The 26,306-nt window shown below is 40.0% G+C and overlaps 3 protein-coding genes and 1 long non-coding RNA gene across 5 annotated transcripts in view; 3 read left to right on the top strand and 1 right to left on the bottom strand.

Annotated features, from left to right (window-relative positions):
* LOC122651573 (BEL1-like homeodomain protein 8) overlaps positions 1-13,666 on the top strand; it is a 42,465-nt gene extending 28,799 nt beyond the window's left edge. For both annotated transcript variants that reach the window (XM_043845014.1, XM_043845013.1), the window contains one exon: positions 12,902-13,666. In XM_043845014.1, the coding sequence (XP_043700949.1) occupies positions 12,902-13,417 (516 nt within the window). In that variant the 3' untranslated portion in view covers positions 13,418-13,666. The remainder of the gene's footprint in view (positions 1-12,901) is intronic.
* Positions 1,762-25,123, bottom strand: LOC122651576. Its single transcript, XR_006331474.1, has 3 exons — positions 24,865-25,123; positions 20,045-20,048; positions 1,762-1,773 (listed from the first exon to the last, which is right to left on the bottom strand). It is a non-coding gene; the product is annotated as an uncharacterized LOC122651576 (long non-coding RNA).
* LOC122651575 (probable acetyltransferase NATA1-like) lies at positions 16,926-17,697 on the top strand. Its single transcript, XM_043845016.1, has one exon. It carries the CDS (start codon positions 16,945-16,947, stop codon positions 17,638-17,640), a length of 696 nt encoding a protein of 231 aa, XP_043700951.1. The 5' UTR covers positions 16,926-16,944; the 3' UTR covers positions 17,641-17,697.
* LOC122651574 (probable acetyltransferase NATA1-like) lies at positions 24,089-24,998 on the top strand. Its single transcript, XM_043845015.1, has one exon. The coding sequence runs from the start codon at positions 24,126-24,128 to the stop codon at positions 24,819-24,821; it is 696 nt and encodes a 231-aa protein (XP_043700950.1). The 5' UTR covers positions 24,089-24,125; the 3' UTR covers positions 24,822-24,998.
* Positions 25,124-26,306: the final 1,183 nt, after the last annotated feature.

The raw sequence follows: 26,306 nt of genomic DNA, 5'->3' as shown, positions 1-26,306 counted from the left end.
ATTAGGGAATTTCAATTTAGGTTAAAGGCTTACTTGTACTTGAAGATGAAGGAGATGGTAGTACCCAACTCCAATATTGATAAACTTCTATCAAGGTATGAAGATCCAACCAAGTCCAAGCTTTCTTCTCTTCTTCTCGTCTCTTCCTTCACTCTCTCAATTTCTCTCTCTAGGTAGATTCGGTTCTTGGTTTAGTAGAGAAAGAAATGAATGAAATACCAAGTCTTTTATATATAAGAGGGTTGCACTAAGGTTTGTTTGGTTCAGTCTGTAGTGAATCAGTTTTTAAAATGTGTTTTTCCTAAATGCTTTTTATAAAAATAAATAGCTAATTGACTATGTCCAAGTCAAAAAACATGTGTCATGTGACATAAATAGGAAGGTTAGCTAGGGTAGGCTATGGAAAATTGGATTTCACACTGGGAACATGGGTCCCACACGGGTAAGTTGCCATTCTACCCCTATAATTCATTTTAAGTAAATAAACTATATATAAACATATAGGAATAGAATTATACTTACAACTCAGGCTATGCAATAGAGAGTTTCTGCATTTGTGCATCCAAGCATGTCTGACACACGTAGCTCAGATGCAGGCAGCCTGCAGAACCCTTAGAGTCAAGAATGGATTGCTATGATGACTCCCTGGAATCCTCCATAGGTGAGTCAGAGAATTGATCTGCATCCTCCACTGATGCAGCCCACAGCATCGAGGCAACCATAGACACTGAACTAGAACCTGAAATCACACAAGTTCCAAAGTTCAAATTTATAGTGGATTTCACAAAAGTAGAAGGAAGCTATGAGTAAGGAAATGATGTTTCTTGAGAAGAACTGTTCTTGGAAGCTTGTTGATATTTCGAAGGGGAGAGTTCCAGTTGGAATTAGATGGGTCTACTCAATTAAGTACCGATTAGATGGTATTATTGAGAGTTATAAGGCCCGATTGATGGTCAAAGGATATAGTTAAGTGTACGGAATTGACTATATGGAGACATTTGCCCTTTTGGTTGAGCACAATTCGATAAGAATCCTCTTAGCATTGGCAACCAATAGAGACTGACCATTGTTTCAGTTGGATGTGTAGAGTGAAGAACTCCATGGCGATTTGGGAGAGGAAGTGTATATGCAAACCCTACCAGGCTTCAAGTTTCCCTCGGCTAAAGGGAAGATATGTCTTCTCAATAAGTTTCTATATAGCCTCAATTCCTCAAATAGTCCCCGAAGGCTTGGCTCGAGAGGTTTAGACAAGCTAAATTGAAGAATGGATATACCCAGAGTCAGGCTGGCCATACTCTATTTACCAGAAAAGGTAATGGTACCATCACAGCTCTAATTAACTAAGTGGATGACATTTTGGTAATAGGAAATGACTGGGAGGAGATGAAAAAATTTAAGTTTTACTTATCCCAACAGTTTGATATTAAAAACCTTGAACACTTGAATACTTATTGGAAATTGAAGTGTCAAGGTCATAGAAGGAATAAATATTTGTCAAAGGAAGTTGTGTTGGATTTGTTGACGGAGACATGATTGTTGAGCTGTAAGCCAGCATACTCATCGATTGATCAAAACCATAAGTTGGATGAAGGCTATGGACCATCGCTAGTTGAAGGAGGGAAGTACCTATTGATGTATACATTGACGCTGCCCATCCCTAACATTTCGAGCTTTTAGATGAAGCAGTTGCGAACATGGTATTGGAGCAAGGAGCTCAAGTGTTTAACTTCTAGGAAGTGAATCAGAAGAGTTTTCCCTTCACTTTTCTTCTCCCTTGGTGTTGCGCGAAGGAAATGTCGCGTGAGCTTCACGAGCAAGGACCATGGGATCTTAGCTTGCATGTGCGGGGAGTATTGATGTATACATTGACACAGCCTTTCCTTAACACTTTGAGCTTTTAGGTAAAACGATAGTGAACAATACCAAAGGTTAGTGTCGTAGTTGATTTATCTTTCTTTGACTCGCCCTGATGTTACTTGTTGGGGTTGTGAGTCAGTTTATGTATGCTCCCAAGCATAGGCATATTTGGATGTTGTGTATTGCATCTTCAAGTACTTGAAGTCTAGTCCAGGAAAGGGGCTATTGTACACCAAACACAACCATTTGAGGATTAAACGCTACATTGATGCTGATTGGGTAGGATCTACTTCTGGCAGAATATCTATATTAGGATATTGCATATTTGTTGGTGGTAACCTGGCTACATGGAGAAGCAAAAAACCGCCTACTATATCAAGTGCAGAGGCAGAATTTAGAGCCATGGCTCATGGAGTGTTTGAACTTCGGTGGTTGAAAAGGTTGGTCCAAGATTTGGGGTTTGATATTGAGAAACCCATGCAACTTTAGTGTGATAACGACTGCATAAGTATAACTTGCAATCCAGTGCAACATGATTGGACAAAGCACATTGAGATGGATCGGTATTTCATTAAAGAAATAATGGACCCTAGCTACATCTGCACTCCTTTTGTGAAGATAGGCGATCAATTGGGCGATATTTTCCCCAAAGGGATTAACTCTCTCCAGTTCAGTACTGTACTGAGCAAGTTGGACATGTATGACATTTATTCTCTAACTTGATGGGGAGTGTTAGAGTTTATGTAGTAAGGCCATAAGAGTTGGAAGTTAACAAATGTAAAGAATAATGAGAAATATGGAGGAGGAGGGATGAAGAGAAGATGGTGGAAATGTTGTGTGTTGGAGTGATGTCTCCTCCACACCTATGTTGCTTCATTACTAATATGAAAGAAATTACATACACCTCTCTAGGGAGGTAAAAAGTAAAAACAGGAAATTACAATATAAGGCAATTAGTTAACAAACTAGTTCCTACAATACCCTTACTACACAAACTCTAACACTCCCCCTCAAACTGGAGAATAAATGTCATGCATTCCTAGCTTGCATAATAGAGCTCCAAACTGAAGAGAAGTAAGTCCTTTGGTGAAGATGTCCGCCAATTGATCACCAGTCTCCACAGAAGGCGTGCAAATGCAGCCAGAGTCTTTCTTCTTTTTGATAAAGTGCCGGTTCACTTCGATGTGCTTTGTTCTATCGTGTTGCATTGGATTGTGAGGAATGCTTATAGCTGCCTTGTTATTACAGTAGAGCCGCATAGGTTCATCAGTATCAAATTCTAACTCCTGAACCAATCGTCTCAACCATGAGTTGACAAACACCATGACCATTGCCTGAAACTCTGCCTTTGCATTGGATCGAGCTACAACAGATTGTTTTTTGCTTCTCCATGTGACCAAATTACCACCCACAAATTTGCAGGAGCCAGATGTAGGCCTTTTGTCTAAGATGGATCCAGCCCAATCGGCATCTGTGAAACCTTCAACTTTGAAGTGGTTGTGTCTGGCATACAATAGTCCTTTCCCTGGAGAAAGACTTAAAGTATCTAAGAATGTGGTATACAACATCCAAGTGTCCACTTTGGGGAGCATGCATAAATTGACTCACCACTCCCACAACATAAGAAATATCTGGGTGAGTTAGAGACAGATAGATGAGCTTCCCCACTAGTGTTTGATACTTCCCTGCATCAACAGGAGATGGATCACAATCTTCTCCTAGTTTATGATTTTGCTCAATAGGAGAACTTCTTGGTTTGTAATTCAGCATTCCTGTCTCTTTCAATAAATCAAGAACAAACTTCCTTTGACATATTTTGATTCCTCTTTTGGACCTTGACACTTCAATTCCTAAGAAATACTTCAAGGGACCCAAATCTTTAATCTCAATTTGTTGAGCTAGGTAGGTCTTCAGCCTAGCTATCTCAGCTCCGTCATCTCTAGTAAGACAGTAACAACAATGTCATCAACATAGACAATAAGGGCTGTAATAGTACCATTACCTCGTTGGGTAAATAAGGTGTGATAAGCTTGATTCCGGGAATACCCATTCTTCAGAATAGCCTGCTTGAACCTCTTGAACCAAGCTTTTGGAGACTGTTTTAGACTATATAGAGCCTTTTCAGGAGACACACCTTCCCTTCAGTTGAAGGGTACTTGAAGCCAGGAGGGGGCTGTACACTTCCTCTTGTAAATCACCATGGAGGAAAGTATTTTTCACATCCAACTAATATTGTGGCCAATCTGTATTTGTTGCCAATGATAAGAGAACCCGTATAGAATTATGCTTAGCCACAAGACCTAATGTCGCCTGATAGTCAATCTTGTACGCCTGACTGTACCCTTTGTCCACCAATCGGGCCTTGTATCTTTCGATTGTACCATGTGATTGGTACTTGATTGTGTAGACCCATCTGCATTCAACTATAGAACTCTCCCCTTGGGAAGATCAAGTAGTTTCCAAGTACAGTTCTTCTCAAGAGCCATCATTTGACATGGCTTGCTTCTACTTTGGGTCAGTCATAGCTTCAATGACATTTTTTGGAATAGAAATAGAAGAGAGGGCAACAATGAGGGCAACAATGAAGGCAACACCTGTAGGAGAAAGAGCATCATAGAAAACAAACTGGGCTACAGGATTATTGCAAGCTCTCTTTTCTTTTCTAACAGCAATAGGGAGGCCTAAATCAGAAGGAAGAGGAGGGATGTTACCTGACTAAGGAGGATGTATCTCAGAATGTGGATCCAAGGAGGACTCTTGGCAGGTCTTCTTTTGCTGTTTGTTCTTTCTCTGGTACACAATGTGGTAATCCTTTTCATTACCAGAACCACCACATGAACTATCATCAATAACACCAACAACCCCTTCTTTATGTTTCCCAATATCAAACAGAAATGGAGAAGTAGGAAAAGGTGGGAGGAAAAGAGTATCAACAGCCTATTCATTCCCACTATTCTCCCCCTGAAGAGGATGCTGAGAAGTGAAGAAAGGTATAGATTCAAAGAAGGTGACATCTTTGGAGAGAAGTTGCCTTCGGGAAGAGGGATGGTAGCACTTATACCCTTGGTAGACGAGGAATATCCTAGGAAAAATGCATTTGAGTGCCTTGGGGTCAAGCTTAATCCTAGCAGATTTATTGACATGGACATAGCACACACACCCAAAGACCTTGGGAGGAAGAGAGAAAGCAGAAGTTTGGGGAGACAATGTTTCCGAAGGGGATTAGGATTCAAGAAGTTTAGTGGGCATGCGGTTGATTAAAAGGGTAGTAGTGAGAAGAGCTTCGGACCAAAAGGTTTTAGGAACATGCATGCCAAATAAAAGACTCCTAGTGACCTCTAATAAATGGCGATTTTTTCATCTCGGCTACCTCATTCCATTGGGGTGTGTTAACACAAGCTACCTGATGGATAATGCCATTATCAGTGCAAAATTTTTGGAGGTCACCATACATGTACTCCCCTCCTTTATCAAAACGAACGATTTTGATTTTAGTTTCAAATTGAATAAGAACCATCTGATAGAAATTTGTAAAGGCAGCATAGGCATCACTTTTATTCTTCATGAAGAAGGTCCAAGTGGATCGAAAATAATCATATCAACAAATGAAACAAAATAACGGTAACCAAATAAAGATGTAGTGGGAGAAGGTTCCCAAACATCAGTATGCACAATATGGAAGGGAACGATGGATCTATTGCCAATGTAAGGATAAGAAGAACTACAATGTTTAGCAAATAGACATGGTTTACATTGAAATACATGGGAAGGAGGAATGGAAGAAAACAAATGTGGGAATTTTTGTCTCATAACACTAAAGGAAGGGTGGCCCAAACGTTGATGCCTCAACATCACAAAGTCAACGGTACTATTGTCACTACTTTTACATACGTAGGACTGAGCAATAGGTGGGGGTGATGATCCTGGATCAAGAAGGTAGAGTCCATTTTCCTCCCGTCCATTGCCAATAATTCACTTTTACACCAAATCCTAAAAAACACAATGAGAAGGATAGAAAGTGACGCAAGAAGTCAAGGATTTGGTTAGATGACTTACAGATAGCAGGTTAGTGGCAAAGTTAGGAACATGAAAAACAAATTCAAGAGAAATAGAAGAAGTGATTCGAACAGTAATTTTAACATTTTACTAACCAGAACAAATGGTGTAGGAATCATAACATTGAGACATACCAGTCATATGGTCTATGGCACCAGAGTCAATGACCCAAGAGTGTGTAGATGTAGAGGCCTGTAAGGCGGAGACCGAAGAATCTAACTCCGTTGGAGTAGTAGAAGAGTGGCCTAGTCGATACATCATCCAACGTAGTGCTGCCATATCATCTTGAGTGGTGTTTGTCTGCACTCGAGAGGGAAGTCTCATAGGTTCAACCTCAATCCTCATGGAAGGTGTTCTAGCTCCCCCTCTCCTGTTGCCATGCATACCAGGTTGACAGCCATGAAGCACCCAACATCTCTCTTTAGTATGCCCAAATTTCCCACAATGATCACATATGAATCTATCACTGTCATTCCCTCGGGGTAAAACTTGGCCTCTTCCTCCAACACCTGACATAATGTAAAAAATGGGGATGATACACAAACCAAATGGGGAGTACATTACCCAACAAAGACAATTCTTCCCAGGGGAGACTTCTCTAAACAACCTCTATCGATTCACTGATCCAAGACAGGTTGAAGATACACACCCACAAGATAAGTAACACCCAAAAAGCAAATGGGGTAAATTCTCAACCCAAACGAAAAAAAGATATTCTCAACACTGGGAAACAAGATCCAACAGGCATACAGTTCAAAGAAATTCAACTCGGCCACAACAACTTGAGGTGTTCAAATGGTTTTTCTCACCAACACAAAGTAGCTGGAAGCATAACAGATCCACATCACAGGCAAACCAGAGGAAGGGAACAAAGCTGGCAGTACTATGGAGATTCTGAGAGAATGAGTAGTGTTCCTTCAGCACTTCACTTCAACAACCAAGACCACATGGGAACAAAATTAACCCCTTGGGCGATTATAAGAGACTAAGCCTTACTCCCAAAGAATGCTTGAGGAGGGAGAAACCGGAACATGACCAATAGGCTGGCGGTAACAGTGGGAAGGTCTCTTTGGCTTTTGAATGAGCTTCACAGTCTTCAATCTTCATTCATAGGGTCTTCTTTGTGATGGAGAAACTCCATTAGTGTTTTCTGTGAGTGTTTCTGGACCTGGTATAACCTCCACACGATACAGTCCAAAAAATAACTAACATACAAGAAAAACCAGGGGAGGCAGTACCTTGATTCAAGAAAGAAAGGAGTTGTTGCTCAGCCACCCTTCTTTTCATGAACCGAGGGCAAGAGGAAATCCAAATAGATCCTACCCCAGCCTCAATGGCAGCTGAATGAGAGAGATAGGTTCATTTGACAAAAAAATCTGGCGGTAAAGGGAGGAAGCTGCCAGATTTTGGTTTGAGCTTCAAAAACTCTATTTCTTCAAGTGAGACCTCCTCTTGATGTTCCAATGAGCTTCAAACATGTTCATATCATGGTTTCTTCAAATCTTTCATATAGTATTCTCTTCCTTGGAACCCCTTTGTAACCTAGGGTTCCAAAGAGAGAGAGAGATGAAGGGACAAGAAGATGACTCGACTCTCAAACCAACAAAGTGAGCTCTGATACCAAGTTGGATGTTAACAAATGTAAAGAACAAGGAGAAAGATGGAGGAGGAGGGTTGAAGAAGATGAAGCAAAAGAAGAGAGGAGAAGAGACAATGGTGGAATGTTGTGTGTTGGAGTGATGTCGCCTCCACACCTATATTGCTTCATTACTAATATGAAAGAAATGACATACACATCCCTAGGGAGGTAAAAGGTAAAAAAAAAGGAAATTACAATATAAGACAACTAGTTAACAAACTAGTTCCTACAATACCCTTACTACACAAACTCTAACAGTAAGGGTATTATGGGTACTTGGTTATACTTTGTTATAAGTTTGTATTTTTCTTTTACTCTTTTACCTCCCTAGGTGCACTTATGTTAGTGTGGGGGGTATTGATGTAATTCTACATAACATTGACATGTTAGTAAATATAGGGGAGAGAAATCGATTATCTCCTCAAGGCATTCCATGCACTCTACTTTCTCTCTCTTCTTCTTGTTCTTGTTCTTCTCTTTTATTACTTTGAAATCATTCATGTTGGGTATAAGGATCAAGAAACGAAGTCTGATTATTAGCCAAAGCTTGTAATTTTGGATGCATTGCATCAACCCAATGCAGAGATTTAGGGGCTGGCCACAAAAACGTAGGTTCTGCAATATCTAAACCATGGGCAGCCAATGCATGCGGCAGAGTAAGCAAGCTACCTTAGGGAATGCGTTATTCAGGTCTCTGAAGTCGATGCAAACCCGAATTTGCCCGTTCTTCTTGGTCACTGAGACAATGTTTGCCAACGAATCGGGATCTGGATTGGATTTAACCATACCATGCTGTGCACAGATAACTAGATGACGATCAGGTTTAATAATGTCGCCAACAGATGCATCACATAATAAAGAATTAGTAGAAAGCTGAGTAGATACTATATATGCACGTGTCTGAAGTAGAATCTTGGATGAAATTGGTGGGGAAACATCGTGGCTATCAGATGAAGGTGCAACAATAGAAGTATCAAGATAAGTATCTGAAGAAGTGGATTGCCTGAAATAATAATGATCAATTGAAATATGATCGGCTGAAGCAACCTGATTAATTGAACCAAATCATTGTCAGTTTATCAAAAAAGCAGATGTGGATGGTTTTTATTGTAAATCTCTGCAACAAGTTGGAAATCTGATGTAGAAGTAATATTGGAATCAAGAGCTTCTGATGGTGATACTAGTGGCTCCCCCTCAGCTGAAGAATGAGATACGACAGGAGGAGAAAGAGAAGCTGTCCAATCAAAGGAATCTGGATATGTTGTTATAGGTTTGACCTGTGAAACACTAGATGGAACTGATTGAGATTCCGAAAATGGATAAACAGTCTCATCAAACACAACATTCTGTGAAATAAAAGCACACCCAGTAGAAGGAAGTAGAGACCAATAACCTTGTGCAATGGACTGTAACCAATAAATACACAAGCAAAGGTCTTTGGCTAAAATTTATTGTCAGTAGAGGCTTTTATATAAGGGAAGCACCAACAACCAAAAGAACACAGACCACTATAGTTTGGCTCCTTTCCAAATAGTTATTGATAGGGACTGATACCTTGCAACACGGGAGTAGGCAACCAATTAATAAGAAAGATCACAGTGGAAAATGCATCAAAAGATGCTTTGGCATATTAGCATGAAATAGCAATGTCAGTCCAGTTTCAACACTACACCTATGTTGCCGTTCTACGACACCGTTCTAATCCGACAGTCTCAAGATCATAAAGAATTTATTTTTCTCATGTTAACCTTCATCACATTGAAAGTCGTGAGAATTGATTTTTTACTAATTTTTTGAAACTTCAGAAAATATGAATAGAATTCAAATTTCATCATAAATGATAAAGCCGGGTAAACTGTGAGTATTCATCTACAGATAGAACATAATATTTATCTGGAGCTGGTCCCCATAAGTTGCAGTGGATCTTTCTGAAGGAAAACCAGAAATTTTATTGTTTAATTGAAGCGGAAGCCTACAACTCCCATTTGACAGCTACTACAAATTGAGGAGTGTTTGAGCATCCTACTGACATCAATTATACCATGCTAAGACAAATATTTTTAAGATCTTGGAATGAGGGTGACCAAAGCTTGGGGACCACCACAACCCATCTTGTAAAGGTTGTTGTGCCTACTCTATATTGCTGTCAGCTTTCCCGTCTCCATTTCCTTCAATACCATTTAAAGAAATTTAAAATATGCAGTAATGATCCTTTGTGAACTGGCTGACAGAATAAATTCTTTTTGAAATTCAGAACAACAATAACATTTCGAAGATGTAAATTCTCCGGTTGAGCAGAGAAATTAGCATCGCCAAGATGGATTTTATCAATTCCATCACATGTCTAGGAAGATAAAAGAGTACCTGTATCACTGGTCATATTAGAAGTGGCACTGATATCTGTGTACCAAAATAGATCAGGGACTTCATTTAAAGCTATAGCTGCTAGTGCATGAGGAACATCATCTGGCTGATGAGAGTAATCATACTGGTACCAACACTTGACAACAGATGGTTAGGATGACCAAAAATTTGACAACATATAGGAGGACTAGGAAGGGAACCGAAAAATGGTGTAGCAGGTACAGAAGATTTGCCATTGTTCTTAACATTAAGTGGTTGTTGAAACTATATCTGCCCATAGAATTAGATAATAGGTGCTGAAGTCTAGCGGTATGACCTTGTTGGGGCTGTTGAGATCACTAATATGAAACAAATTTGTTGTTTAAATTGTCAGGAATAGGTGGTTGTTTTAAAGAAAGTTCTGTCCACTAGGAATAAAACAACGTCCCTGACTGTTAAAGCGATTATAGCCATTTCCATTGCTTGGATTTCCTCTCTGCTACTGTCTAGTGCCTCTTTGTAAACAAAGGCAAGATTCTGGTCGAGTGTCTCCTCCTTTTCATCAAGATAGGCTTGAAGTCAAAGTTAATGATTATGAAGGGCACTCCCAAACTGAGAAAAGAAGGAATATGGTTCCCTAGAGAACTTTGTGTCTAGAAATTTAATGTACTTTGGATCCAGTCCAGTAGCAATCCAGGAAACTTTGTCTTCGTCTAAAACTGATTTTTGAATTGGAACCAGTTCATCACAAAAGGATTTGAACCGTTTGAGATAATCCTCAACAGAAGACGACTCCTTCTTGCAAGCACGCAGCTTCATTTGCAACATTCGTTCTGAATCCTTTGTAACTTGTGCAAAAGCAACCTCTAAGGCTTTCCAGATATCTTTTGCTGTGGATAAACCGGTAACAACATAAAGAGAACACTCTCTAAGAGATGGACAGAAAACCAATACTTGACAAGGCTGTCTTCTTTCTTCCAAGTACTGTAGGCTGGATTTACCTTGTCTTCTTTGTCCTCGAGAAACTGAGATGGAGGGGATTTAAAGATGTCTTACTCGCTTCCCTCTCCTTCAAGTATGGATTGGGTTCCACATCAGATAATTCTTAGAAGTCAATTTAAGTGCAACCAAGGTTCTAAAACTCGGGTTTCGACCTGCCAGAAACCGAGTTCGTCTCGGTTTCGACTATATCTCGGTCGAAACCTGGAACTTTCTCTAGGCTAACTCGAACCTTGGTTTCGAGGCCCAGAAGTTGTGTTTTTTGTCATGATTCTTGTTGTGCTGCATATTTTTGACATTTTAAATCCAATCCATGCATTAGTTTCACATAGAGAACACTAAAAATAATACTTGTGGTTTTGATCCAAGTTTGATACTTTATATTGTTCTTGGACATGGTATCGAATAAGGTTTGATCGGAACATAACAGCTTCAATATAAATCAGATTTAAGCATGGATTTGTTAGAAAGCTTTGTTTTGACAGCTTTCCAACAAGTCCAAGATTGCTTAAATCTGGTCTATATTGAAGGAGTTATGTACCGGTCAAACTTAATTTGGTGTGTGCAAATGCTGTCAAAACGTTCTGAATGAAAATATTTTTTTTGGAAATCAAAACAAATGAATATTTTACCGCACTTTTGGGTTTTAGCAATGTTTTACCATATTAAGATTTATGGAATTTTTAGATTTGAGAAAAACCTCAGCATTAGAAAGTTGAAAATTGCACCTACCGTTGAAAATCCAGTTTTTGTTCTTGAATTGGGGGGGTTGACTTTTTTTCCTTTTGGAATTTTATTTTTTAACTATTTTTATTGGATTCAAATAGGGGATATTTGTTTATTTATGAATAATATCTTAAGTAAATGAAATACAAATACAAAAACATTTACTTAATTGATATTAAGCATAAATTAGTGTCTGTCCTAGTTTCTAGCCTGGTTACTGGCATACTAGTATCTATACTGGTTTCGAGCCAGGTTTCCCTAAGTTTCGATAGGCATAAGTGTCAAAACTTGTGAAATTACCAACATCTCGGTCTGGTTGAAACCATCGAATTTAGATTGAAACCCTGGATTTTTTAAAATCACCCTTCAACTTGTCTCGGAAACCTGTGAAACCGAGTCAACTCGGTGGTTTTGACAGGTTTCGGTCGAGTTTTTCTTCCATGAGTGTAACAAAGCTTAAAAGATGATGCAAATCTTGGCTGTAATCTTCAAATATGAAGAAGATGATGCAAAAGAAAAGAAGATAAAAAAGACATGTTCGATCGACGTGAGCCCAAGGACCCTTCTACTCTGAAGTCTAGTGCTCTGAAGCGTTGAGAATTTTCATGGATCACATTGCATGTTCAGAACAGAATGAATTTCTTAGGCTCTGGTAGTCTTTATTTATAGAATATAGAAAGAGTACAATTAGTTAAGCTGTGATACAAAAAGGTGAAGTAATATTCAAATTAGAACTATCAACATGAAAGGAGGTTTTTGTTATCTTAAACATAGGAACAAATAAGGCCTATCAATCTGCTTGATTTCCTCCCTGATTATCTTCTTGATTCTTGCTCCTTTCATCTGTTTTGTGTGAGGAGTAGAAACTCTTACCTTTATCACTTTTTGTCTCCATAATATCATAAAGCACATGCCCAACCTTGATGCTTCCATGCATGACATCTGTTTGGGACTTTGATCAATGCATTATTAGATCATGGGTTGTTAGTTGTCCATCTTGTATAATGATCGTTTCTGTTAGTACTTGCATCACACTGGTGGGTTAAGTATGGGTGAATGGGAAGTGACTTGTCGGTTTCCATGCGTGTCCATTACTTAATAACTTCCCAATCATGGAGTTGGCAGTCAAAGGCAAAGATGTTTAACTCCTGTTACCATTGCTAACTGTTCAGCGTTAGATTGAATGGTTTTTCTTATTATGTGATATATGTTGCACCCAATGGGTGCTTGGCCGTGACATTCAATCATCAGTGTCACCAACTGTTGGATTATATTTTACAGGTATCAAACTGGTTCATCAATGCTCGAGTGCGGGTATGGAAACCTATGGTTGAGGAGATACACATGCTTGAAACCAAAGGATCTGCTGAGGCCAACCTGACTTCCAGTAGTAATGTTGGTGAACCTGTTGCCACCAGTGGTAGCACTGAGCCCATGGGAGATCATAACCTAAACAAGTTCACAGTAGATGCAGTGTCTGAGAAAGGATCCGAATGCTCGGGAGTGGTAGCATTGCCAAACAGGGAGGATGATCAGAGTTCTGAACAGTGTAAACAGGGGAAGCGTTTGAGAATGGAGCATCAGTTTCCAGCAGATGTTTGTGGGGGCTTGATGGGTTTTATGCCATACAACCAACACAGGCTAGAGATTGGGGGGGTAGGAGCTGTGTCACTCACCTTAGGTCTTAGACACAGCGCCGAGGGTGCACAACAGCTGCAGCATAGGCAGGAAAGACAACAGGAACATCAGCTAATCAGTCATTTTGGGGCTCAGATGGTTCATGATTTTGTGGGTTGATTTTGGGCTTAAACCTGGAAGGGGGTGGGGGGGGAGGGGAGATGGGTGAGGGAAGAGAGGAAGAAATGTTGCTATATATTTATTGGCTTTGTACTTGCATGAATAGATTTGATAGAAATGATGGCTGAACAGGTTATCTAGGGGCAGTCGAGCAACCCAAAAGATTCACTTGGAATTGATGTATCTGGTTTTCTATCGATGGAGTTGGTGTTGAAGGCCCACTGTGGGTCTCTGTTGATGTGGGAAATGATATTGAAGGGGAAGAGGCACATTGGGTTAACTTCTGTTTCCAGGTAACAATGTCATAAGACTCGTATGATGATTCCTTCATATTGTGCGAGGAATCAGATAATTGTTTATAGAGCGCGAGAGCTCTTTGAAGCAAAACAACTCTGTACTTTTCCTTTGCTGTTGCCTTTTTCTTACTTGTTACTATATACTACCTTATAGGCTTAGATCACTCCTATGAACTCATAGTAAGTGGATGATTTTGGCCTTACTGAAGGATAGATATTGCCTTTTCGGGGATTGAACAGGGCATAATTTTTTGGACTGGATAAGTGCTATCGAGCTTAGTTGTACAATAGATGGAGCCAGCTATCTAATGTGGCATTTTGCTATGCTCGATTTGTATGTGCTGCTTAAAAATTTTTTTTTTTTTTTTTCGGTGCTAGAATTTAGCCCACTAGGGGTGACCCATTAGGGACATACCCACAAGGGACCAGGAGGGGTTTACGAAGGATCAATACTTATTCTAGAAAAGACTAGGGGTCTCGAACTCGAGACCAACATACCCCAGGCACCACTACAATTATAAGTAGGGGTGTCAAAAAAAACCCTGCTAGTCTGAACCAACCCTAAACTGCCCTGAGCCTGGATAGGGTTGCGTCGGGCCTGTGTTCTTGCCAGGGTCAGGCTGGGTTTACTGTTTTCCTGGCCTTGGCAGGGCTGGGCCGGGCCTAGGTTGAGGCCTTAGCCCCCAGCCCGACCATGTAATACCTCCATATTGGTATCGGTATCAATTGACATCAATATTGATACTTAGAACTGTGGTTACAAGTGGCAATCAATGATAGGAATGGGTGGGTCCACATTACAGACAACCATCTGGCTAATAAAGATTCACACAAATGAGTATGTATTGAAGGCCAAAGCATGGTTCAAAGTTTTACTCAACCACAAAAATGGTAGCAACTTCCATTATGTAATATTAGAGGTAGTGGTATGCAAGATTCTAAAACTCGGGTTTCGTTTAGTTAGAAATCGAGTTTGTCTCGGTTTCGATCATATCTCAGTTGAAACTTGGGATTTTCTCGAGGCTAACTTGAACCATGGTTTTGAGGCTCAAAAGTTGTTTTTTTTTTTGTCCTGATTCTTGTTGTGCTGCCTATTTTTGACATTTTAAACCCAATCCATGCATTAGTTTCACATAGAGAACACTAAAAACATTACTTGTGGTTTTGCTCCAAGTTTGATACAATATATTGTTCTTGGACATGGTATCGAATAAGGTTTGACTGGAACATAATTCTTTTAATATAAAGCAGATTTAAGCAATCTTAGATTTGTTAGAAAGCTTTGCTTTGATAACTTTCCAACAAGTCCCTTTCTTAATTTGGTGTGCGCAAATGCTTTTAAAATCGTTTTGAATGAAAATATGTTTTTGGATATCAAAACAAATGAATATTTTATCGCACTTTTAGTTTTTAGTAATGTTTTACCATATTAAGATTTATGGAATTTTTAGATTTAAGAAAAACCCTAGCATTAGAAAGTTGTAAATTGTATCTACCAGTGAAAATCTAGTTTTTGTTCTTGAACTGGGGAATTGGTTTTTTTTCCTTTTGAAATTTAATTTTTTAACTATTTTTATTGGATTCAAATAGGAGGTATTTGTTTATTTATGAATAATATCTTAAGTAAATGAAATACAAATACAAAAATATTTACTTAACTGATATTAGACATAACTAAGTGTCTGTCCTGGCAGTTTCTGGCATAAATACCTGTTTGTCCTAGTTTCGAGTCAAGTTTTTTCAAGTTTCAATGGGCATAAGTGTCGAAACTACCAAAATATGGTCGAAACCATCGAAACCCGATCGAATTCAGGGATTTTATAAAGTCTTCCTTCGATTCGTCTCGAAAACCTACGAAACCGAGTTAACTCGGTGGTTTCGGTCAAATTTATCTTCCATGGTGATATGTACCTTATTTTATATAATCTTGGACATTTTTTTCCTCATGTTGTCTGCTTGCTTAGTGGGTTGAGAAGAACCAAGCAGACTAGAGCTAGCTGTTTTTATATTTGTCTTCTGTTTTATTGATTTAGTGAGATAATTAACACTTCATGAGAATAACGGGTTAAACATCAAAACGGGTCTTCTGTAGCGCAATAGGGTTTGTAGCGCACCATCCGACAGCCCACAGTGCTCGGACACGTAGTCCAACACATAGGTGGGGTGTTGGGCTACGTGCCCAAGCATTGCGGGCCGTTGGATGTGCGCTACACTCCCTGTCACGTTAAACATTAGGAAGATCTTTCTTTTTTGGGAGAGAAATTCTGATACTGCCCAATTATATTAGCCACAGGTCTGGCCAATAGCGGGAGTGGGGAGAGGAGTTTCGGTGAGTGTAGATTCGTTTACATAGGATTCACATTATTAAACGGAGAGAGAAATTCTGCGTTTATTTTTTTCTTTTTTTTTGGGTATAAAGTGAGGGATGTGTACATGTACACAGATTAGGATTTTAATCCTCTCCAATTCCTAAAGCTTAGGGAAGGATTATTTTCCACTGATTGTTTGTCCATCTTTTTTTTTTTTCCTTTATATTTTTGCTCTCCATTTAGGTGTACCATCATCAGATCATACCAGAAGCAGGAATTGAGGTATTAGTATTGGATCGGCTGGATCATATCGGTATCGCTGAAGGTCAATACTGATCTTGGATTGAGAATATCAGGGAAAAAAAAACACTTGCTTTTTAATGAAAAGTAAAGGTAAAATTGACTGATCGGGACCAATACCGAATGACCAATACCGATATCTTAGGTCCTTACGGCAAGAGGTATCTCTAGTGGTCAGCACTTTCCTCCCATCCCCAATCGGATCGGTGTGGGTGGAGATTGATACCGATTCCTGATCGATCCTTATCAGTAGACTAGTATGGAACAAGGAACAAGGGTGAAAATGTTTTAAAAAATTGGATTTTTGTAAGAATACATGGCCATACAGGGGTAAATCCCCGGCCCCAGCCCCGGCACGGGTCCGGCTGCCGATCCAGATATGCACTGAGTAAGGAAATATAAAAAAACAGATGGTAGAGAGAGAGAATATGAGATATGGGTTGACCCGCCCCAGACTCGGAAAACCTACCCGCGCCTGCGCCTGCGCCCGTGCCCGTGCCCGTGCCCGTGCCCATACCTTGCTGGCGACGCCGCGCAGAGACTATAAATACCTCTACTTAATCGATGACCCGGTGAGTTGTGTGAGAAGCGACAGGTAAGAACAACACAGACAGACGGAGCAATGGCGGCCGCAGCTCCACCACTGCCCCCACAGCCAACCCCAGATCCACCCATGACATTGCCTGAGAACCCCATCGGAAACCCTCTGTTCGTCAGGATTAGCCTTGCCATCAAAGACGACCTCCCACATATACACAAGCTCATCCACCAAATGGCGGTGTTTGAGCGTCTGGCCCACTTCTGTCACGCCACCGAAGCTTCCCTCTCCTCCACACTCTTCAACTCCCCAACCTTCCAATCCTTCACCGTCTTCATCCTCGAAGTCTCCACTCGCCCCTTCCCAGAGGATCTCCACCACAACAACCCTTTCTACCCTCCTGTCGTTCGCATCATCAATCTCGACCTCCCGATCGACGATCCAGAAGCCGAAACACTCCGATCGGGTGAGGGTGTTGTGGTGGCTGGGTTTGTTCTCTTCTTCCCCAACTACTCGACCTTCTTAGCCAAGCCTGGGCTCTACATAGAGGACATTTTTGTGAGGGAGAGTTACAGGAGGAAAGGCCTTGGGAAGATGCTTTTGTCGGCGGTGGCGAAGCAGGCGGTGAAGATGGACTACGGGAGGGTTGAGTGGTGCGTGCTTGATTGGAATATTAATGCTATTAAGTTCTACGAGGAGATGGGCGCCAAAATGATGCAGGAATGGCGGATTTGTAGGTTAACTGGTGAGGCTCTCCAGGCTTATGGGAATTCAGATTAGGATTAGGGTTTTAACTCCTCCATTGAAGAGAGGGGATTGTGGAGGGTTTAGATGATATAAGATTTCGTTTAAGAAATGCGGGATGTTACACAACATATCTTAATTAATAGCTTCAATACTATACAATGTCGTCAGATTACATAATTGCCTTTTGTTTTATTTTTATTCAGTCAAATGAATACGCCACCATGAGAATATATGCTTAAACATTAGGAAGATTTTTTTTTCCAATTATAATTTTTGCTTTCCTTCTTTTCGGTGTACTATATCAACTGATTAGAGGGCCTCTCGAGATCATGATCATCTATTGCCGAGCTGCCCGGCAGGACCGTGCTGCTGAGACACAATTAAGGCAGGAAAATGACAGTCTTATCCTCACTTAGACAAGGCGCTTGGGCAGTGGTAAGGCGGTCATTTTCTGCTTTACTGTGTCTCGACAGCACGGTCCTGCCGCACAACTCAGCAGTAGAGGATCCAAATTGTTCTAGAACCGAAATCAGCTCGAGTGGTTTGCACTCTAACAGGAATCACCAATACACTAAATAAGAAAAGAAAGGCTACGTTTGTTAATCCTCGCAGAAGTTTTTCTGATGTTCTTTTGTTCTGTGAAATAAATTAAAAGAACAGAAACGTGTTTGGTCTCCAAACACAAAAAGGGGAGAAACAAGCAAAAAGGGAAAACTCAAAATAAACAAATTGATACCCTACCCTTGGGACTCTCTCATCATCATAGCTCTCTACTGTAAGCTAACACCTTATGTTTATATCTTTCTCTTTTCCTTCTGAAATGAGTCTATCTCTCTCTTCCTCCCTTTGAGGGGTAAGGGAGTCATTTCAAAGGGGAAAGAGAAAGATAGATACGTAGGGTGCTTGCATATGATACTGCTAGCACACCCACCTCTCTTCTTTTTATTTTTTAATAATGAAAAATAAAATTAAGGATTAAGATATACAAAGTTTGTTACACACAAAAGAGTGTCTATGTATACGGGCGAAGTTAGAGAAAAAGGAACATAACTCCAAAACCGCTGCAGATTAAGTTATATATATAGGAGTGTGCTTTAACATATTAGAGATACTCAAAAGATGTCCTCCTAAGCTTTTTGGCCATGGAATTGTGGGGGTGGGTAGGAGTTGAATAACGTCCTTGTTGGTGCACCAAAAATCCCCGATCTCCAGATTGAGAGATTCTACCTTTTCTAATCCTTTTTAAACTGAGAATTCCAGCATGCTTGTAGTAAAATTTGTCCTTCTAACAAAATGGAATAGGTCCATCCCTCTCCCTTTTTTGATTATCTCTGTAACTGATATTCTAACCCAGTTAAAGGTGTTGCAGCTGGGTTACTTCTGAATTTCAATAACTGCTGATGATCATTATTCATGAGATTAGCTAATACAGGTATAGGCCATAAACTATTCTAATTCCCACTGATTCCTCTCCTTTGGTTTGTTAATTTAATGTCAGAAACCTTGCTCTACTAGTTGAAAGTTGAAACCTTTTTTTGATAGGTAGGTTGGGGGGGGGGGATGTAGGATGTGAACCAGGAGACTTGAACTCAAGACCTCCTGGTAGCAATGGGCCTTTACACACCACTAGCTACCAAGTGTGCTAGGCACTTGACAACTACTAGTTGAAACTATTCCCATTGATTCCTCTCTTTTGAATTTTTTGACCAATGCCTGCTGCAAACCTTGCAAGATCCCTCTAGCCTTCGGTGCCAACATAGTTAGGGATGTAAATGGATATTCGTAAATCTGTATTCAATCCATGTTCATATCCGTTTAGGAGAATCTGAATCCGTCAGAAACTAATCGGATACGAATATGATAATCCCCCCATTCGATCGATTATTATCCGATTCGTTTAGTAGTCTGACGGTAATAAAATATCTGAAATATAACTCTGTGTTTGTCTATCCTTTTAAGTTACCTTATTGGATTTTGTTATCTTATTTTTATAAATTTATAATTTAAGATAATATGATTCTTTTTCTAGATTTGCTATTGGTTTATATATATATATATATATATATATATATATATATATATATATATATTGTTTTATGCAATGTATACATGGAATTACATATCTATTAAAAAAAATCAAAAGTAAAAAACGTAAGAGAATAAAAGATTAAGAAAAGTAGAAGAAAGGGTAGTTACTGAACTCTCAAGTTTCAACCCTAATCCTCATCATAAAAATGGTAAATATGTCAACGGATAGTTGAAAAATCGTATTCGATCCGTATTCATATCCATTTAGGAGAACCTGTATTAAAAAAATCACTATTCGGAAATTATCCGAATCCATCCGAAAACCGATAAGATATTATCCGGATCCGTCCGAATATAATCGGATACGAATATGATAATGCCACTATCCGACCAAATTCGATCCGTTTACATCCCTAAACATAGTCCTTAAAAAATCTTGACTCATAGTCCATCCAGCATTAAAGGTAGTTGAATCCAAACTACCATCGCAAATGATAACTGGTTGATCCTCAGAAGGCAGATAAGTAAGCATGTAATGGCATAACATGAATATCGGAAATAGCACATGATGCAAAAGGTTAAAGTAGGATTTGGGTGTGATCTTGATTCTTGACAATCAAAGTAGGGGAAAAGGAAATGTTATTGTAAATAGCACTATTTCGAAAAATCCAAATAAAAATTCATTGTAAATTGTAATAGAAAATAAAAAGATTTTATCAGAGTTAGATAATGAAAAGGAACTGATAAGAGACTCAAACCATTCAACAAGGGAGAGATAAAGAGGGTTCTCTATTCAAACCTAGTGGCCCAACAAACCAAATGTGTTTGGAAAAATTACAAAAGATAAAAAAGTGTCACATAGTTCTACCCTCATATTTAGGGGTGCAAGTTTAGCCCTGATGGCCCAAGCCCGCACTGAGACTGAACAAGGCTTGGGTTGAGATACCTTGGCCCAAAGGGTGGGTCAAGGTTGGAAATTTTCGGCTCTAAGTCAAGGCCGAGTTGGGTCAGGGTTGAGGCCTTGGGTTGGGCCCAACCCGGCCCAATTTGACCCTGTCTTCTTCTTCTTCCCAATCTGGCCAGACCATGCATCTCCCTTCCCCCTCCCCCCCCATGGTCAAGGTCGATCAAGGTCAGCTTGACCTGACCCTGAGGGCGGGTCAAGGTTGGATTTTTTTTGCCTTGAGTCAGGGTCGGGGCGGGCTTGGGCCCAGCTAAGGGTACTCAGGGTTGGGCTGGGGTTTTAGAAGTCCTGGTCAAAACCCCAGCCCAACCTGACCCTGTTGCAGCTCTACACACATTTACCAAAAAGTGCAACAAGGGTCAATTGGAGTTACTTAAACTAGTCTATCCCTTCTAAGAATCTCATTGATCGATAAGAGTTTTCCAAAAATATATTTTGAACAAGGATGAACCTTTAGTTTCCAAAGAAACTTCTACAATCTCTTATTCCCCTGAGGGTTAGAAAGATCAGATTCCTCCTCAGATAATTAACCACTAGTTTAGTAGTAAGCTTACCAAATCTAGACAGCAAATAGAACCATTCAAAAGCAGAAGCTTGGGAGAAAATTGTGGTTGTAACAATAGCTTGAGCTAAATTAATAAGGAAGACATGAAAATCAAAATTCTATATGATTGTTCCTATTATGACTATTAGACGATTCAACGGCTGGAAGACAATGATCTTTAAGAGAAACAATCCAAGGGACCTGCGAAACTGGGAAGGAGGAGTTGTCAAACACCCTTCAGCAAACCAACTTTTTCAAATCAGAGAACCTTTCTTAAGCATCATATCATAGACAAGAGACCCGAGTTAGAGAAATATTTGGCTTTCATACCCTGTATTCCTTCTCCTTTATTCTATAGATAGCTTTTTTTTATCTCTACCGATGCCATAATTGAAATCTAGAAGGATGACGTGTCACTAGGAGACATTCGAACCACCTGAAACCAAAGAGAAAGAGAGCACAAGAGAGGGAAAGAGTTGGACTCCGGTGGGACTCTGCGATGCTTAAGTCATAATTCTGACAATGGCAAAGTTTGGAACAATGAGAGAGCAGTGGTGAATACAACAAGGCAAAAAGTTTCATACACGGTTACATTGGATTTTATTAACCGTTAGATTCAAGGGTTTTAATCTGAACCGTTCAAGGATAAAGTACGGTTTATACTCCTCCTAAACAGATACATTTTCAAATAGGTGTAAAAGATTGCCTTTGTATTTATCAATAATAATTTAAAAAAAACCAACAAAACAACTTCCATGTTTTTCTCTGCAACTCCCTCTTAATCTATCCTCAATCAAACTATAACTGGAAAAAGAAAATTTAGAAAGACGATCCAAGACGATCCTCTAGACTGCGGGCTTGTGAAACCATGAGAGTTCAAAACCCATGGCCATTTCATGGTGTATCTCAGAGAAAGAGCGATGATGATTCCGGCGGCGGCGGCTTCTTGCAACCGAATTGGAACCATTTTGTCGATTGTACACAATCCCGGTATATATGAATAATTTAAATCTCCCACAAAAACGTAAGAATATTGGGAACTCGAAGAAGAAGAAGAACCATTGATACATGGAGAGGTATTCACCAAGTGAAGAGAAGATTTAATAACTGTGATTGGGGTTTCACAACTCAGGAAAATTATATAGTTTTCCAACTCATAAACCCTAGGGTAGAAGAAAGGGTCTGTAAAAGTGAAGTTACCATTACTTGTCAAGAAATTAAGAGGTACCGAGGAGCAATTTTGAAACTGGAGACCGGAATCAACCACTCTCATGGTCCGGTTCTGATAAGAGATTGCTTCTACATAGAACTTCCCTGAAAACATGTATAGAACGGTGCGGTTATTCTCACATGGGAGGTTGCATCGAAGGTCTCCGCAGTCTGGAGGATCGTCTTTCAAGCGAAAAGGGTAGCTGATGTTGACAAGGTTCCCACATGAAGAAGAGTTGCAGTATTTCTGAGCTTCACAAGCCTGCAAATTTCAGAAGAGATTGTGGAACTATTTCCATTCTGTTATGTGAAATTGAAACGAAAGAAAGAAATAAGCAAGGATTGGTACAAAGGGTGAAAAGGGCGGGAAGAACACAGGACCGGTGCTCTGTTAACAGCTCCGACGATGGAAACGGCGGTAGCCATTGTGAGATCCGACTGGTTGTGATAGAAGGTGTAGCGAACTGAAAAGAAAGGAGAAAAAAGGATGAAAAGATTCATGGTCGATTGAGAGTTGAGATTGAGGTGAAGAAACCGTGTTTTGCGGAAGAGAGGAAGAGAGAAAAGGTTTGTTTTTGGGCAAGAGAAAAGGGAGTTGCAGAGAACCAAAAATATGGAAGTTATTTCGTTTTATTCTCACAAAAAAAAAATATCTTTTTTTTTTTTATTATTTGAAAGAGTAACCGAAAGGTAACCGTATAGGATAAGTATTTATTATTACTTTATTTTTGAACGGTTCAGATTAAAACAATTCAATCTGACGGTTACTAAAAACCAGTGTAAAAGATTCCTCTTATACACGACTGTGCATGAAAACCGTCCCCATAAAACAATATGAAATGTTGTCCAGCCCTCTTACCTGAGGATCCACCTTCGTAAATATAGGAGGGGTGATGTGTGAATTTGACTTCTTAGCATGGCGGTAGAGAGTGTAGGTCAGGCGGTGGATTGTATAGGTTTTTTTGCAAATGATGGTTAGCCCCCAACCTTACAATGATAGAGAGAACGCAGTGATGCACCCAGGCTGATTGGATGTAGAGGAACACCCTTGCGTCTCTTACGAGCTACATAGTTTTTTTTTGGGGGGGAATTGGGAGCTTTTTATATATAATTTACTTTTTAGGGGGGTGGGAAATAGGGACTAGGGAGGGGGAAAGGTACCAGTCAGGAGACTCGGAGACCTCCGGGTGAGCATAGACATGAAACACACTACATCGTGGGAGTCCATAGCCCCGCCACATGTCCTTTAGCCACAAGCGAGTCTTTTATGTATATCAACTAATAACTTGTTGAAGTGACAGAAATGCTTATGGTAAAATATCTTTTAAATGTGTTTTTATTTCTTTTTGATTTAGAAACACTTCTCTTGCCCCCTAATACCAAACACATGTCACTTGCTCTCCGCAATCATAACAAAAAGAAAAAGGTTCTCTAAACAAGCGGCATATGTAAATGCAACATCACCGCGGCCGTGTGCCAAAACGATTTTGAACATAGGTAGACAGAGAGATCATTTCATGAGAGAGAGAAACACTTCCCTGAAACAAAAGTAACAATGTAATCCAATTGGTGTAGATTGATAGAGGGAAAATATGAGCTACGACTCGACCCGTCCCGGCCCGAGGTCGGACCGGCTGCACAGAGTATATAAATACCTCTCTTAATCGATACGAAGGGTGTTAGTGTGAGAAGCGAAAGGTGAAAACGATCTCTCTCGAAGGAGCGATTCGATTGAAGTCACTGTAACTGAGAAAGTCTCGCAGCGGCAGAGCAATGGCGGCCCCAGCTCCACCACTGCCTCCACAGCCAACCCCAGACCCACCCATGACATTGCCTGAAAACCCCATCGGAAACCCCCTGTTCGTCAGGACTCGCCTTGCCAACAAAGACGATGTCCCACATATACACAAGCTCATCCACCAAATGGCGGTGTTCGAGCATCTCACCGACCTCTTCTCCGCCACTGAAGCTTCCCTCTCCTCCACACTCTTCAATTCTCCACCCTTCCAATCCTTCACCGTATTAGTCCTCGAAGTCTCCACTCGCCCCTTCCCGGAGGACCTCCACCACAACAACCCTGTCTATCCTCCTGTCGTCCGTATCTTCAATCTCGACCTCCCAATCGACGATCCAGAAGCCGGTGCGTTCCGATCGGGCGACGGTGTTGTGGTGGGTGGTTTCGTTCTCTTCTTCCCCAACTACTCGACCTTCTTGGCCAAGCCTGGCTTCTACATAGAGGATATCTTTGTGAGGGAGTGTTACAGGAGGAAAGGCCTTGGGAAGATGCTTTTGTCGGCGGTGGCGAAGCAAGCGGTGAAGATGGACTACGGGAGGGTTGAGTGGTGCGTGCTCGATTGGAATGTTAACGCTATTAAGTTCTATGAGGAGATGGGCGCCAACGTAATGCAGGAATGGCGGATTTGCAGGTTAACTGGTGAGGCTCTCCAGGCTTATCGAAATTGGGGTTAGGGTTAGGGTTAGGGTTAGGGTTAGGGTTAGGGTTTTTCATCACTGGAAGAAAAGGGGGTTGGGGGGTTTAGATGATAAATAAATGAAGTTCTAGGGGTTCAGTTGTTATAGTTACTAGTTTCAAAACTCATATTGTTGGTGTTTGGGACAATTTAAAGAGTATTGAGGACCATTTTGAGAATGTGGTCAAATTGAGATTTGAAATGAAAAAAAGGGCAGAAGGATATGGATTTAATTAGGGGGAGGGGGTTATTTTGGGTTAGGAGATGTTTTCACAACTTATGTGAAGGTCTGATCCCAGAAGGTTCGTTCCCATCCACTCTTTTTTTTGGGCTTTACCAGTTGCAGAGGATCTGCTTATTTTGAATGGATTTGGGCTTTTACTGCATCTCTCAATTTCATACTTGATAGTGCATTTTCCATTGTATCCTTAGTGCATGAGAACTAAGAAAATGGCTTGGTTTAGTACTTTAGGCGTGATTTGGTATGATTTCTATTTTAATTTCAAGGGGTGATTTCTGTTTCAGAAATTGTTTGATTTGATTTTTGCATTTTATTTCAGTGATATAGAAATAAAGTGGAATAAAAATTCTGAAATAGTTGAGGAGCTGTTTCAGAATTTCTATTTCATTTGATTTCACTCTTGCTCTTTAATGAGTATATGGTTATTTTGATGGGCAAAATAGTGATTTTATGTTAAAAATAAAACACCACCCTTCTTCTCGTAATGGTCTCACCATCACCACTACCCCACCACCACCACTACTACTGTCACCACCTCCCCACTTCTACATCACTTCCATGCCACCTCCACCACTTTCATGCTGAATGAAAATTTTTTATTCTTGAAATATATCATATTGATACAATTAAAACAATTTTAATTTCTTGATCATAAATCTATTTGTCGACTATTTCAGGAAATCAATCTGAAATTGAACTAGAAATGATACCAAATCTGGCTTTAGTTGGTTGTTTACTTCGATTCACTGGTACATTTTGTTTGAGACAGTTGGTTGGTTGCATTTCGATGGATAATTGAATATAGTGTCCATTATATCCATTCCATCTCCAAGATCTCTCTCTCTCTCTACCAAGTAATGGAAAAGCTTAGCAGCTCTGCAGAAGAGCTACAAAGGATATTAACCTACTTGGAAGATGTGTCAGCCTTTAATATTGACATTATGATAATTTAGTTTCAAATTATTTAGAAAATCTTATTTTATTTGAGGGAAAAAAACCTCTGTACAGCCTCTGATTTTATCTCTCTCTTTCCCATATGAAAAGACATATCTGCCAGCGTGTTTTGAGTAGGAGAGAGATAGACACATGGGAGTGCTTGCATATGCCACACTCCCAGACAGAAAACTACTTCTTTTTACTTAAATAACTTTTGGGAATAAGATAATGGGAAATGCACTTAATATTACAATTTTTCACTTCACCGTTTTAGTGGCAACAAGATGCATCGTTTAGATTTAGACA

This window comes from Telopea speciosissima, chromosome 2 (genome assembly GCF_018873765.1).
Source record: "Telopea speciosissima isolate NSW1024214 ecotype Mountain lineage chromosome 2, Tspe_v1, whole genome shotgun sequence".
NCBI classification, from domain to species: domain Eukaryota; kingdom Viridiplantae; phylum Streptophyta; class Magnoliopsida; order Proteales; family Proteaceae; genus Telopea; species Telopea speciosissima.
Note: the sequence above shows the minus strand (reverse complement) of the source record. Positions and strands in the feature narration are given on the sequence as shown.